The sequence below is a fragment of the Tachyglossus aculeatus genome, chromosome 16, assembly GCF_015852505.1.
Source record: "Tachyglossus aculeatus isolate mTacAcu1 chromosome 16, mTacAcu1.pri, whole genome shotgun sequence".
Taxonomy (NCBI): domain Eukaryota; kingdom Metazoa; phylum Chordata; class Mammalia; order Monotremata; family Tachyglossidae; genus Tachyglossus; species Tachyglossus aculeatus.
Genome location: NC_052081.1, coordinates 12,193,601 through 12,207,742, shown reverse-complemented (window position 1 = coordinate 12,207,742; position 14,142 = coordinate 12,193,601). Strand labels below are relative to the sequence as shown.

General features: G+C 48.6%; 1 protein-coding gene across 3 annotated transcripts; it reads left to right on the top strand.

The window, feature by feature from the left end:
• The first annotated feature begins 237 nt into the window (after positions 1 to 237).
• On the top strand, positions 238 to 12,291 carry GLUL (glutamate-ammonia ligase). Of its 3 annotated transcripts, none has more exons than XM_038758491.1 (7): positions 238 to 341; positions 4,443 to 4,621; positions 5,469 to 5,630; positions 7,046 to 7,192; positions 7,659 to 7,786; positions 8,043 to 8,242; positions 10,528 to 12,291. In XM_038758491.1, the coding sequence occupies exons 2-7, from the start codon at positions 4,456 to 4,458 to the stop codon at positions 10,844 to 10,846; spliced, it is 1,122 nt and encodes a 373-aa protein (XP_038614419.1). In that variant the 5' UTR covers positions 238 to 341; positions 4,443 to 4,455; the 3' UTR covers positions 10,847 to 12,291. The 3 variants fall into 3 exon arrangements, with proteins under 3 accessions (XP_038614419.1, XP_038614420.1, XP_038614418.1); XM_038758492.1 differs by having other exon boundaries at positions 298 to 332; XM_038758490.1 differs by lacking the exon at positions 238 to 341 and adding an exon at positions 1,398 to 1,633.
• The last annotated feature ends 1,851 nt before the right edge of the window (positions 12,292 to 14,142 follow it).

Below are 14,142 nucleotides of genomic sequence, written 5' to 3'. Positions count from 1 at the left end.
CATGAATGAATGAATGAATGCGGGGGCCCTGCCCCCGCCCGGCGCCGTGTCTCCCGTCCAATGACCGTCCTCCTTCCTCTCCCGTCCAATAGCCGCCCTCCCTGCGTCCCGCGCCGGCTAATCAGGCCGGGGCTCCCTCCCGCCGTAAGCCAATCAGCGAGCGGGGGGGGGGGGCCGGGGCCGGGCGCCTTATATATAAGAGCGGGCGGCCGCCGGCGGGTTGCAGTCGAGGATGGGAACACGCTTGTGCGGCTGATCTGCCCCGTTTGAACCTCTGCCCGCCTTCCTCCTCCTCCTCCTCCTCCTCCTCCTCTTCCTCTTCCTCCATCAAGGTAGCCGAGGTAAAGGCCCGCCGGAGAGGGGGGGGTGTCTGCTCGTGGAGAAGCGGGGTGGGTGGGGGGGAGCAGGATTGGGGCCCAGCTGCTGTAGGAGAGGAGGGCTTTCCCCGCCCCGGCTCTTTCCTTTGTCCATGGCTCCGGGCTCCTCCGGGGGCGGCTGGAAAAAAGGCCAAAAAAAAAAAAGAGTTGCATTTGGTTTCAGAAAAGCCCGCGGGGCTCCCGCATCCCTGTGTGACTTCTCTGGGCCTCGGTTCCCTCATCTGTAAAATGGGGATGAAGACTGTGAGCCCCCCCCCCTTGTAACCAGCGCTTAGAACAGTGCTTTGCTCCTAGTAGGCGCTTAATAAATGCCATCATTATTATTATCCCCCCGTCTAGACTGTGAGCCCACTGTTGGGTAGGGACCGTCTCTGTATGTTGCCAGCTTGGACTTCCCAAGCGCTTAGTACAGTGCTCTGCACACAGTAACTGCTCAATAAATACGATTGATTGATTGACTGATTAATAAATGCCGTCATTATTATTATCCCCCTTCTAGACTGTGAGCCCACTGTTGGGTAGGGGCCGTCTCTGTATGTTGCCAGCTTGGACTTCCCAAGCGCTTAGCACGGTGCTCTGCACACGGTAGGCGCTCAATAAATACGATTGATTGATTAATAAATGCCGTCATTATTATTATCCCCCTTCTAGACTGGGAGCCCACTGTTGGGTAGGGACCGGCTCTGTATGTTGCCAGCTTGGACTTCCCAAGCGCTTAGTCCAGTGCTCTGCACACAGTAAGCGCTCAATAAATACGATTGATTGATTGATTGCTTCTCCCCACCTCCCCGCGCCTCCGGGCTGGTCCTGGTGCGGCTGGGTCCGGGGGTCCCGCCCGACTGCGGAAGGGTCGCCCGGGCCTCCCGCCACCCCGGCCCTAGTAGTTGTGAGCCAACAATGAGGAGGCCCGAACGCAAGAGCCGGGGTGGAGGCCGCCAAGGGGACCCTTCCCTCCGGGAGGGGCGGCCGTGCCCCTTCTGACGGCCCTGTGAGGCCGTAACCGAGGGCCGGGGGACCAGGAGGGCCGGGATGCGCTTGGAGATCTGATCCCGCTCCCCTCCGACCAGGGCGAGGCTGGCACCGGAGGCCGGAGAGGGCATCGCGCCTCCCGGGGCCCCAGTCATGGTCAGATCCGCCTCCGCCAGGGCCAAGCGACCCCGGGGCCGCAGGGCGAAGAAGAGCCAGTGCCCGCAGCTCCTCGCCCCCGTGGCCTCCCTGGGGACCACGTTTCAGCAGCAGCAGGGGCGATGGCAGGAGTGAGTAAAGGGGGGGGGCGGGGAGAGAGAGAGAGAAAGGGGACCCCTCGTTGGAGCCCCCCATCATCATCATCAATCGTATTTATTGAGCGCTTACAGTGTGCAGAGCACTGAACTAAGCGCTTGGGAAGTCCAAGTTGGCAACATCTAGAGACAGTCATCATCATCATCAATCGTATTTATTGAGCGCTTACTGTGTGCAGAGCACTGTACTAAGCGCTTGGGAAGTACAAATTGGCAACAGTCCCTACCCAACAGTGGGCTCCCAGTCTAAAACAGCGGCTCGCCAGGCCAATCCATCGTATTTAATATGTTGCCAGCTTGTACTTCCCAAGCGCCCAGTCCAGTGCTCTGCACACAGTAAGCGCTCAATAAATACGATTGATTGATTGGGAGGCCAGGACCGGCCAACATTCAATCGTGTTTAGTGAGCGCTCACTGCGTGCAGAGCACTGGACTAAGCGCTTGGCAACATCGAGAGACGGTCCCTACCCAACAGCGGGCTCACAGTCGCGAAGAGTGGGCAGTTGGTAGGCACGGTCCCTGTTGTCCCTACCGAGCTTTCAGTGCGGAGAAGGTTTCAAAATGGATATCTGTCTTCAGGCCAGATCTCCGGATCGCTCGTGATTCATTCATTCATTCAATCGTATTTATTGAAAGCTTACTGTGTGCGGAGCACTGTACTAGGCGCTTGGGAAGTCCAAGTTGGCAACGTATAGAGACGGCCCCTACCCAACAGCGGGCTCACAGTCTAGAAGGGGGAGACAGACAACAAAACATTAACAAAATAAATAGAATGAATATGTACAAGTAAAATAAATAATATGTTCAAACATATATACAGGCCCGGGAGAAGTGATTTGAGTGATTTTATATATGTGTATATATATATATAAATATATGATTCTAGTTCTAATGATGCCTCTTTACCTTTCTTGATGTCTGTCTCCCCCACTCTAGACTGTAAACTCGTTGAGGGCAGGGATTATCTCTTTATTGCTGTATTATACTTTCCAAATGCTTAGTACAGTCTCTACACAAAGTAATAGCTCAGTAAATACGATTGAATGAATAAATGAGTGTTAGAAGCACCAGGGTGAGGAGGTTGGGGGGAACCGCCTCCCTAACAATGGGGCGAGGGGCAGACTCTGGTGGTGACTCTCTTGGCCTCTCCCCCAGTGATTTGAATCTTCTAGACTGTGAGCCTGTTGTTGGGTAGGGTCCGTCTCTATGTGTTGCCGACTTGGACTTCCCAAGCGCGTAGTACAGTGGTCTGAACACAGTAAGTGCTCAATGACTACGATTGAATGAATGAATGGCAAGGCTCTTCTCTTCCCTCTAGGTCTAAACTTCTTTTTGAGGATTGATAGGGTGTAGAATTGTGCGTGCCCTTTAATACTAATAATTGTGGTCTTTGTTAAGCGCTTACTATTTGACAGGCACTGTACTACCTTCTGCGGTAGATACCAGGTAATCAGGTTGGATACAGTCCCTACCCCAAGTGGGGCTCACAATCTTAATCCCCACCTTACTGAGGAAGGAATTGAGGCCTGAGGCACAGAAATGAAATGACTTGCCCCAGGTCATACAGCAGACAAGTGGCGGAGCCGGTATTAAACCCCAGGTCCTTCTGACTCTCAGGCCCGTGCTCTATCCACTAGGCCACAATTCTTCTACTTTCCACTTGCCCCAGGAGAGAAAGATCTCCGTAACTCTGTGGTTCCCCAGACAGATGGCACGGTGATGGCTGTCCATTGAAACTCCCCCTCTCCCACCCTCCTTTTTATGGTATTTGTTAAACTCTTACTATGTACTTAATAAATGCCATCATTATTATTATTATTACCAGGCACTGTACTATGTGATATGGTAGATACAAGATAATCATGTTGTATCTGGTCCAGTCCATGCCCCAAATAGGGCTCACCCACCGCCACAATTCCCATTTTACAGAGACATAGGGAAGTTATGTGACTTGCCCGAGGTCACACAGCAGACATGTGGCAGAGCAAGGATTAGAACCCAGGTCCTCTGATTCCCTGGCCCAGGCTCTTTGCACTAGGCCACGGCTGCTTCAGAGTTTTTCTCAATTTTGGAGCGGAACAGTATGTTCTCTCTGCCCCGTGGATTTGAGATGTTTGGTGATCAAGAAGTGTCTCTGCCTGTGTTCTGGGGCGGGCTGTGAATTTCAGAACCCTGCCATCCCCTGGCTGTGGAGGGCTCCCTTACCTTGTGCTTTGTAAATCGAATGGCCTGGTATGGAGGAAAGTGGTCTAAAAAAGAATCGATTGAGAGCTCCTCCGTAGATTGTAGGGTCTTTAAGGGCAGGGATCCGGTCTACCAACTCTATTGTATTGTTTGCTTAATATGGTGCCCTGCACACAGAAAGTGCTCAATTAATATGATTGAATGGAACTACAGAATAGCCAATCTAAGCCCAGTTTTACGGGAGGAGACAGTCCCAGAACAAGGGAAAATAAATAGGTATTTTCTTAGTTTGGGTTTTGGACTGGTTGGTAGTTTGCCCTCAGGCAGACGCCCTTCCTGAATCCCCTCCAAGAAAACTTGGAGGCCTTCAATCTTCCTCTTCTAATGGTCTGAATCTGACATGTTCTCACCTACTCATAAGTTTTAATTTGCATAGTTAGACAAATAGCTGTGAAAGTGGCACTTTGCTGGGAAGGTATCAAAGTGCTTGAGTGAATCTTAATGTCTTTAGCAGTCTGGGGAAAGAAGAGAAGCCAGAGACTGGAAGAATTCTCACGACTTCCTTTTTCTCTTCTCTCCCATCCACCGAATTGGCCTGCAGGACTGCTTCCACCATGACCACCTCCGCCAGCTCTCACTTGAGCAAAAACATCAAACAGATGTACATGGACCTGCCCCAGGGCGAAAAGGTCCAGGCCATGTACATCTGGATCGATGGCACCGGAGAGGGCCTGCGCTGCAAAACCCGAACCCTGGATAGTGAACCCAAGAGCATTGAAGGTAAGAGGCTAGAACGGGCTGGGAATTGATTAATCCGCGCTACACTGAAGGTGGAAGGGAGTTTTCCCACCAGCCTCTGCTGCAGAACCTTTCCTGCCTAGTTCTGGTTGCAGATTAGATCACTGAAGGTAGAGCTGGCGTTTTTGTATCCTGAGTTCAGACTTGTTGAATACTTTACTGCTTAATCCTTCATTTCTTTTAGAGCAAATAGCAAATTAAGCTATCAATTGTGAGAGGGGGTTTCTGGGTTAGTGACCTCCCAAATGTAGCTCGAAGCTATTAAGTGGATAAGCAGCCTATTTCCACCCGGTGCCACAGACATATTTATCATTCCACCTAGTTTAGAAGTTATCATGCAAATCATAGGATATTTACATTTACATTGTCAGTTATTTTCCAGAAGTAGAGAGGATACTGGCAAGAGGGTAAACAAGTGGGTAGGGGGCTGTCTAAATCTCTTCAAACCTTTACTGCATATCTCAATCCCCTAATCTCTTCTTTTGACTCAGAGCAACAAGGTTTCTCAACCAGTTGCCATGGGGCCCCAATCTGAGTGGGTTTTGAGAGAGCCTGATGTTCTCTTGGGCAATTCATTTTTAATCCTTTCAAAAATATTTTTTTAAAAAGCACCTTACACCCAAAAAATGTGTTGGTAGAAAGAGGTCGAATGGTCTTGCTCCTGAATTCTCTACATGGGATAGCTAGAAGATGGTCCCTCTTCTAGTCATGTGGTTCCTGCCTTCCTTGAGCAGCAGGGAAGGGAACCCTGGAATTTCCTGCCTAGATTGGAGACCCTTGTGTGTTTTATTACCTGACGACTCAGCTCTCTGTTTCCCTTCCTACCTAGAACTGCCAGAGTGGAACTTTGATGGATCCAGCACCTTTCAGTCAGAAGGCTCCAACAGTGACATGTACCTCGTCCCAGCTGCCATGTTCCGGGATCCCTTCCGCAAGGACCCCAACAAGCTAATTTTCTGCGAAGTTTTTAAATATAACCGCAAGCCTGCAGGTATGTCTGTGACTGGCTTCCCTCCTGTCCCAGAGGGTTGCGATAGCCCAAAAGCAGATTAAGGCTGAGCCCAGGGAATGTTTTGGAAAGAGAAATCCTGTTAGAGTGACCATGGCAGAAGCAACTGCAGGAATTGGTGCATTCTCCATTCCTGCATCTGCGAGGTTCTGGATTTTTCGGAATTACAGAAAATGGGTGGGGCAGCTCTAGTCCAGTAAATGCCTGCTCTTAAATTACCCTGCCTCCACTGACTGTTCATTAGCACCTATTCCGCCTGCTAAATTGGGTGAAGAGTATCCCAGATGGAATTTTATTCCTGTAAATGGATCTTTATGCTCCTCCCTCCGTGCCTGTGAAAGGTCTTCCCAACCAGGAAGAGCTGTCTCTCTCTACTGCTTATCAGACCTTATCAGAGTCATCAGTATCTGTGGCAGATCATCCCTAAATCTTGGGGAATATGCCATGGCAGACTAATGTCACGGGTCCAAGACAGTCCACCTTTTTAGGGTTCGAGGCTTAGATGGGTGTTTCTTGCCTATGGCCTGTAAATTGGAGCTTATAATGCTGCGGAAGACTACGAGAGTTTGGGAGGTAGTTCTGAATGCTCTCAACTAGGGTTTAAATATCTTCTTGCTTCCGCTGTCCAGAACATAGGCTGTAGCCATTGTTACCCAACTACCCAGATAACGATGCAAAAATAGAATGCTTGGACCAAGGTACTTGATCTAACTTCATCCCATTGCTCAAAACCATCGGCTCCGGTCACCAATGCTTGAAAATGAGCTTGAAAAACATGCTTGGTGCAGCCTTGGGGCCTGATAGCAGACCCAGCTCTCTCCCTTGGACCGTCCGACCAAGGCCATGATTCATTTGCCGAGGACCCTGCAAGTCCTCTTCAGCCAAAGGGAGTTTATTCATTACCAATTATGAGAAGCAAGACAAATACTAACCCTAGGGAGTTTGGCAACCAGTCTAGATTGCTACTGAGGGGTGAAAGTGGGAAGTGGGGAGATTAACTCCTGGGTGACTTAATTTAGCCTGGGACACACTCTGCTAGGAGGAAACCCTTCATCCCTTGATTCTGTCTCTTTGAAAATCCACTCCCACGTTAGCCTTCTTCATTCCCGATCTCTCGGCTGCATCTGCCCCTTCACTTCACTCCATACCCATCTTGCTTCCTCCAGGATCCCCTCCCCGGCCCCTCTGCGGGAACATCCTTTTAGGGGTGAAGGTTGGGGAACACTTTGCAAAGGAAGACCAGTTTACAGGGCAGTTAACAAGTGTGTGCATCAGAGAGCTGGTCCTGCTGCCCCAGCTGAAAAAGCCTGCCCAGGGATCTCTCGGGCACTGCGTTTTGGTATTTGTGGGGGTGTTCCGTGCATGCTCAAGGCTTCTTTGTTTCTCTTCTATTCCAGAGACCAACCTAAGGCACACCTGTAAAAGAATTATGGACATGGTGTCGAACCAACACCCCTGGTTTGGAATGGAGCAGGAATATACTCTCTTGGGGACAGATGGACACCCTTTTGGCTGGCCCTCTAATGGCTTCCCTGGGCCCCAGGGTAAGCTCGCGGGACAGAGCCCCAACCAACTCCCTCGGGGCCGTATCTGAACCAGAAAGGGAAGTTCTTTCTCGGAGGCGCACCGCAACTCAGTTAGGATCCCATTCATCAAAAGCCATGAAACTGACCCAGATGGCCACACTGTCCCAGAGTTCTTTTGGGTTTGGCAGCCACCATGTTCCCCATATCAAAGAACAGAACGAGAAACTTTGCCCATGAGGACTAAGACTGACATAAGGACTGAAGGGTCCACTGGAATCTCCAAGGACATGGAAAAGACTCTTACTCTCCCAAGATAAGCCAAGTGGCAGTGATGCAAAGGAAAGGCGAGCAGGTCTTCAGAGATAAAGATTTCTCTCCTCTTGGAGAGCCATGGAACCCACACTTGCTCCCAAAAGGGGTCTGAGTTTGCTCATGCCAGCCACATCTCATCATGCTCATCTTCCTGTTTTCTCTGCCACTGCAGGTCCGTATTACTGTGGTGTGGGAGCAGACAAAGCCTATGGCAGAGATATTGTGGAAGCTCACTATCGTGCGTGCCTCTATGCCGGTGTCAAAATCGCAGGAACAAATGCTGAAGTAATGCCAGCCCAGGTAATCATTTCAGCTCTTTCCCTGGCACTGGTGTTCTAGTGGGCACAGGAGTTTGTGCACTTGAAGGGGGTTAGGGCCCAGTCCAGCAGGAAACCTCACCTCACCACACCTGGGCTGCTGCAGCCACAGACATGACACTGGGTGGACTGGTCTCGAGTGTAGGATCGGGAATGGAGGAGAGATCTTGCAAGAGACTAGAAATTAGTGGGGCTGGGCGGGTGGCATTAAGACTGAATCTTGCCTCTGCTCTCTTCAGTGGGAGTTCCAGATAGGCCCCTGTGAGGGGATTCAAATGGGAGACCACCTCTGGATTGCCCGCTTCATCCTCCATCGGGTGTGTGAAGACTTTGGGGTGATCGTCACCTTTGATCCCAAGCCCATCCCTGGAAACTGGAATGGAGCAGGCTGTCACACCAACTTCAGCACCAAGGCCATGAGAGAAGAGAACGGTCTCAAGTAAGTGTCTAGTCTGGCTGGCTCCCGTTTGCTGCATCCTCACTTGGGAGAGAGGGGACCTGGAAACTGCCCGAAAGACCAAGAGACGTCAGAGTAGTTTCTATCCTTTGGGGAGTTGCAGCTTTTTAACGGCGTAAAGTCATGTCCCCAAACGGTAGATTTTGAGGTGCTAATCCCAGCCTGGGCGATCTCTCTCCTGGGGCTAGTCACGGTCTCAGTCTCTCATAAGTAAATCAATCGTATTTGAGTATTTACTATGTGCAGAGCACTGTACTAAGCACTTGAGAGAGCATAATATAACAGTTTGGTACACATGGTCCCTGCCCACAAGGAGCTTGCAGTCTAGAGATTAAGGGGTGAAATTTACAGTATTATTAATTCCTTTCCCAACACACCCTTCCACCCCAGGACTTCTGATGGCTTATTCTTTGGAATTCCTGAGGGGCTTGAGTGAAATTGAATGTCGGCTAATCTCTCTGGGATCTTAGATCGTATTTTGATGAGTGCAGGTCACTGCAATAGGTGGGGGCGGGGGGAATCAGTTCTAGTGAAGGACTACTTATACTATGGTGTAATTGCTTTTGAGGAAGAGAAAGGGATTTGGCAAACTCTCCCAGTCATCTCAGATCCATGCCCAGAAATGACTGCTGGCTCTGCATTATGGGGGTTTTCTCAAATTGCCACGGTCATCTTAAGGGCTAGTCATTTGATCCAGTGAGGCCAAAATGGTAAGCTGTTTTTGGTTTTCTTAATCCCTCATCTCAGGACCATTTTCCTTCTGGTAGGGCAGTAGCCACAGACAGAAAGGGAAACAGGGGAAGGAGGAAAGGTTTCATGTGACAGGCATTCTCAGAATAGGAATCAGGCTTGCCTTGTTCACTACTTCAGTAAAGTTCTTCCAGAATGAGGTTGTTCTTGGGGAAGGACTGTGAAGGGCACTTGAAGAGGAAATTATGTGGGTGAAGTCTAGAGAGAAATCACAAATTTACTGACAGTGCAAGTGAAATGAAGCAGTTTGCAATTGGAATCATCTGCAACAGCACTTTTCTAGTGCTCTTCTCTGAAAAGGCTGCAAGGGAGTGTCCTTTTTGACAGGGTCTGCCAGCAAAGGCCAAATCCAAAGTCAGTTTCCTGGAGTTTCTCTTGGTAAGCAGTGCCTTTTTGGGTTGGAGCAATGGGCCATCCAAGCTCATGCAATTCCAAAAGATGCTTAGTGAGAGAATTGACATCACGCTATTTCTCTTTTCCCTCCTCCACCCCCCCCCCCGCCCCTCCCCCATCGTGATCATGATCAGAAGTGTGTCTTCTAACACATTTCTCAATCTGCCTGCACACCCTCCTGGGTAATTAATTCTATGTGCTTAATCATCTACTGAGAGAAAAAGTTTCTCCTGACTTGAACCTACTACCTCTAAGCTTCCATAGGTGTCCCTTCATCCTAAGGTTATGAGGTTTGGTAAACAGTTCTGTAAACTTTTCTCTGTCATCATCTTTCCAGCCTGGAGGCCTACTGGTAGAGGCCTAGTCTCTAATCTACCCTCATATGGTACCTCCTCCATCCTCCTGCTGATCGGTCATTTTCGTGGCCTTTTTCTGTACCTCTTCCAATGACATTTTGCTCGGTCTAGACGTGCTATGCAATGGCTTATTTGGGCATAAGTTAGGATCAGGTTAGGCTGAAACCACTCCTTGCCCTTGGAAGATGTGCTTCCTTGATTTTGGGATTGTGTTTTTCCTAGGAGTCTCCTGATTGGCTGGGCCACTTTCTGACTGTCCCCTGTAGTCCCTCTTATCCCTGTTTAGTAAAAGAAAAATGAGTGTCTTTTGTTCACTTACTTCCTTGGTTGCCCTCTGTGTATACACAAATGGCAGGCACTTCTCGACGGTGGGAGTCAATGGCTGATCCCAGGCCCCAAGATTGAGCTGCCACAATGCTGGCATCAGGATTTGGGAGATGGGTTCTGGGATGGGATTACTTGAACGGGGCTCCATTAGTCTTGCTTTTGGCTTTCCAGGGTCCTTTCTACACACATTATATTGGGGTAGGGGGTGGCTATAAGTGCAGGGCATAAGAGGAATTCTATACTTAATGATAAATCCTCTTCCCAAAGCCATGCTTGTCCCTTACAGCTAGCTAATAAATTATTGGTGACTGGAAAAAAAAAGCTGGGAATCCCTGTCTGAGTAAGAGCTAGGGTGATAGAAGAGGGAGTATCTCCTTTTCTCAGTAGGGACTAGTAAGCTCTCCTTTTGTAATCACATGATGCCTTGCATCCCTTCACCAGGCACATCGAGGAGGCCATTGAGCGACTAAGCAAGAGGCATCAGTACCACATCCGGGCCTATGACCCTAAAGGGGGGCTGGACAACGCCAGGCGACTGACCGGCTTCAATGAAACCTCCAACATCAACGAGTTCTCAGCTGGCGTGGCCAACCGAGGAGCCAGTATCCGCATTCCCAGGACCGTCGGCCAGGAGAAGAAGGGTTACTTCGAAGACCGCCGGCCCTCTGCTAACTGTGACCCTTTCGCCGTGACCGAGGCGCTCATCCGTACGTGCCTGCTTAACGAGAGTGGCGTGGAGCCCTTCGAGTACAAAAACTAGATGGACTGGGACTTTCACGACAGCCCCCCAACTCGACCCTAGCCCTGGCCTTGCTGCCCTCTCCCTCCCAGATTCACCTACTAGATGTAACTCTAAGGGCACAAGATATACCATGATTCTTGCGCTCAGGTGATAACTTGTGCTTTTTGAGGTTTGGGGGTGGGGTGAGTGTTTTGCGGGGGCGGTGGGGGGAGGGAAATCCGCCACCTCGCCTGCATCATTGATGCTTTGGAAGACTGGGGGAGGGGACTGTAACCACTGCTTCCATCTAATCGATTTTGTGCATTCAACAGCCATCATTCAGTGGCTTCCAGAAACTAGCAGAAGCCTCGCTGAGGGGAGGTCTGGGGTGTGTATTGTATTGAGGCTAGAGTCCCCAGCCTCTTAGAGTGCCCATTCCGGTGAATCCGTAGCCAGCTTTCCCTAAAGGGTTCTGGGAAAGGGAGGCTAAAAAAATGCCCTCTGTATCTGTGTGCGTGTGTGTTCGTGTGTTCTCTTTTAGGGTCCCTTTGGTACACGGTTAAGCACCATAGCCAGAAGACAAGGTGCACTGGGAAAGTGGGGGGGGGACGACACTGTGTACTGATACATTTCTCAGTTTTAGAAGAGGAAAAGTTATTGCCACTTAAACTCTCCCACTCCACCACTCTCATTTATAACAAAAGCAGAGCAGTATTTTTATATTTAAATGTAAAGACAAAAAATTGTGTGCGGGTCTGAAACCAATTGGGTCTGGTCATATTGGGTATCGCTCAAGGGGGTGAGGTCAGAAAGATCACCGAGAACAGGGATAGTAGGAAAGGTACAGGGAAGGGGAAGCTAAAGCAGCAGTCTTTATCTTGTGGCTTTTCACACTTCTCAACCACCCACAAGGCTCATGTACAGACTTGAAAGGCACATTTTGTCACAGTTGGCATGCCAGCAGATGACAACACCAGGGAACACCAGTCCGTGGTGCCCAGGTGGTTTAAAAGTGCTTGCAGAGGGTGGGGGTGTGAGTGTGCACCACACACACACACACACACGCATGCATGTATACATACAGAGGTTTAAATGAGTTGGCTGGTCAACTTAACCATGTTACTGACAGTGGGGTGTGGGTGTCTTATTTTCTGGTGGGATTAGCATGTCACTAAATAAAGCAGGGCTTTTGATATATAATTTTTTTTTTTAAAGCAAAACAAAAACGGTTAGATTTTAATGTTTCTAGGGTTCCTAAGTTGTACAGTTTTCAGTTATGTGTTCGAGGCTCCATTGTTGAGCTGTCCCTTCCCAGCACACCCCTGGGCCCATCAGGGTTAGGCAACCTGACACTAGGGGATTCAAATAGTTGTGACTTTGTGTAGTTTCTGGTTACTCTTCCTCAATTGCCGGATATTCCTTTGCATTTGTCAAACTTCTGAATAGTTTTTCTTTTATAATAAAACCAACCACCTTAACCCTTATGAATCTGCCTCTTGCTGGTTTCTCTGGATGTGTGGGTTAGGGACAAAACATTGTACAATAATGAGTTTGAGGGAGGGGTGGGTCTTGGATTGTTTTTAGAGGTTGCCTCATGGGTGGCTGGTAGGGAACATAGACTTCTCCAGCTTTTATTATTGGTCCCTATCTTTTGCCATGAGTTTTAATCTCATAAAACAACCCTATAAATTAACAGCTTAGCAGCTGGGTAGAATTCTTTCCATTTAGTTAGTGCACCCCTACCAAGCAAAATATCAATCAACTTAAGCACTTAGTTCTCTGCCAGAAAATTGCCACAAGTGAAGGATCACAAGGTCCTCATAGGCGCCAATTGACCTCCATCTTGGGCCTCATGACAGATCTTGGCTACGAGAGATTTCCTTAGGCATGAAATTTCTTATAAATCCCTAGGGAATACATCATATGGGTCTTCGTGGAGCGAGTACAGGCCAAATTCCTGACCCTTGCTTTTGTGTTTTTTAGATTTTAATTTTTTTTATTTGAGATTATTTGCTTTCCAAAATTATCTTCTACCGTCTGTTCTTGGTGGTAACTTTATTGCACTCTCCCTAACACTTAGCCTCCTGCTCAATAATACTATTGAGTACAGAAGAATCTTACCAACTATTCAAAAAAAATGATGCCATTTTTCCCAAAGCCCCACCATCTTCTAGTCTACCTGAAATGTTTTGGGAATGGGTAAGGATGAAGCAGCTGAACCTATTAACACTAACAAGGTGTAAAAGACACCTTGTTAATTGCACTGGACTCTACATAGCACATGGCTCCTTCCTTCGAGTTCCCTGCACTCCGGACTTGGCACAAACAGGAAAGGAATGGGGAAGAAAAGTAGGCCCAGTTTGACTGGCTCCTCCATAAACATTAACCGTAACCACCCTACCTTGATTGTCTTGTTATCGTCAACAGTTTACCCAGACAAGTTTTTATTGAGTTTCTGGATGCTTAGCACCTTATATGGATATTTGTTAAAGGACACATGTCAGTTCCTGCCTTCCATAAGCACACAGTCTATTAGGGAAGAGAAGATGACAGATCCTCAGTCAACATAAGTATGTGCAATAGTTAAAATCCAGTTGGAGAGGGAGAAGTGTGTCCTAGGTTGGAGAATGTTAAGCACTGTGATACCCCAGCCTCACAGAGTTTATGTAAACATCCTTATAGTCTACTATTTTCTCTAATTTATTTTAATGCCTGTGGCCCCCTGTAGACTAAGCTCCTTGTGGGCAGGGATCATATTTTACCAGCTCGATTATATGCTACGTTCCCAAGCACTTAGTACAGTGCTCTGCACACAGTGAGTGTTCAATAAATACCATTGCTTGATTGATTGAGAGCTTTCTGGAAGAGGAAGTCAGAAGGACCTGGGTTCTAATCCTGATTCTGTCACTTGTCTGCTGGGTGACCAAGTCAATCAACTTCTCAGTGTCCCAGTTACCTTAGCTGTAAAATGGGGATTAAGAGTTTGAGACCCAAGTGGGACTTGGACTGTGTCCAACGTGATTAACTTGTAACTACCTCAACGGTTAGTTCAAAGCCTGGCACACAGTAAGCATTAAACAGATACCATAAAAAAAAAAGGAAAGTGGACCTTTCATGTGCCCTAACTTGCCCTTTAAACTGCGCTGCTGCTAGACTGTACACTCTTTCATGGCAGGAATAGTATTTCCTAACTACTGGGCTCTCCCAACTGCTTAGTACAGTGGTCTTCAGAACTTTGCAGAGCACAGAGTAAATTCTTAATTAATACTACTGAGTGATTGACTGGTCAGGGAATAGGACTGACTCCCAGGCCCCAAGAACTCTCAGATGTAGGC

Excerpts from the sequence above, each read along its gene's own strand:
- GLUL (XM_038758490.1), top strand. The coding sequence starts at position 1,500 with ATGGTCAGATCCGCCTCCGCCAGGGCCAAGCGACCCCGGGGCCGCAGG. Across the intron at positions 7,787-8,042 it reads CTGAAGTAATGCCAGCCCAG|TGGGAGTTCCAGATAGGCCC; the intron begins GTAATCATTTCA and ends TGCTCTCTTCAG. Across the intron at positions 8,243-10,527 it reads AGAGAAGAGAACGGTCTCAA|GCACATCGAGGAGGCCATTG; the intron begins GTAAGTGTCTAG and ends TCCCTTCACCAG.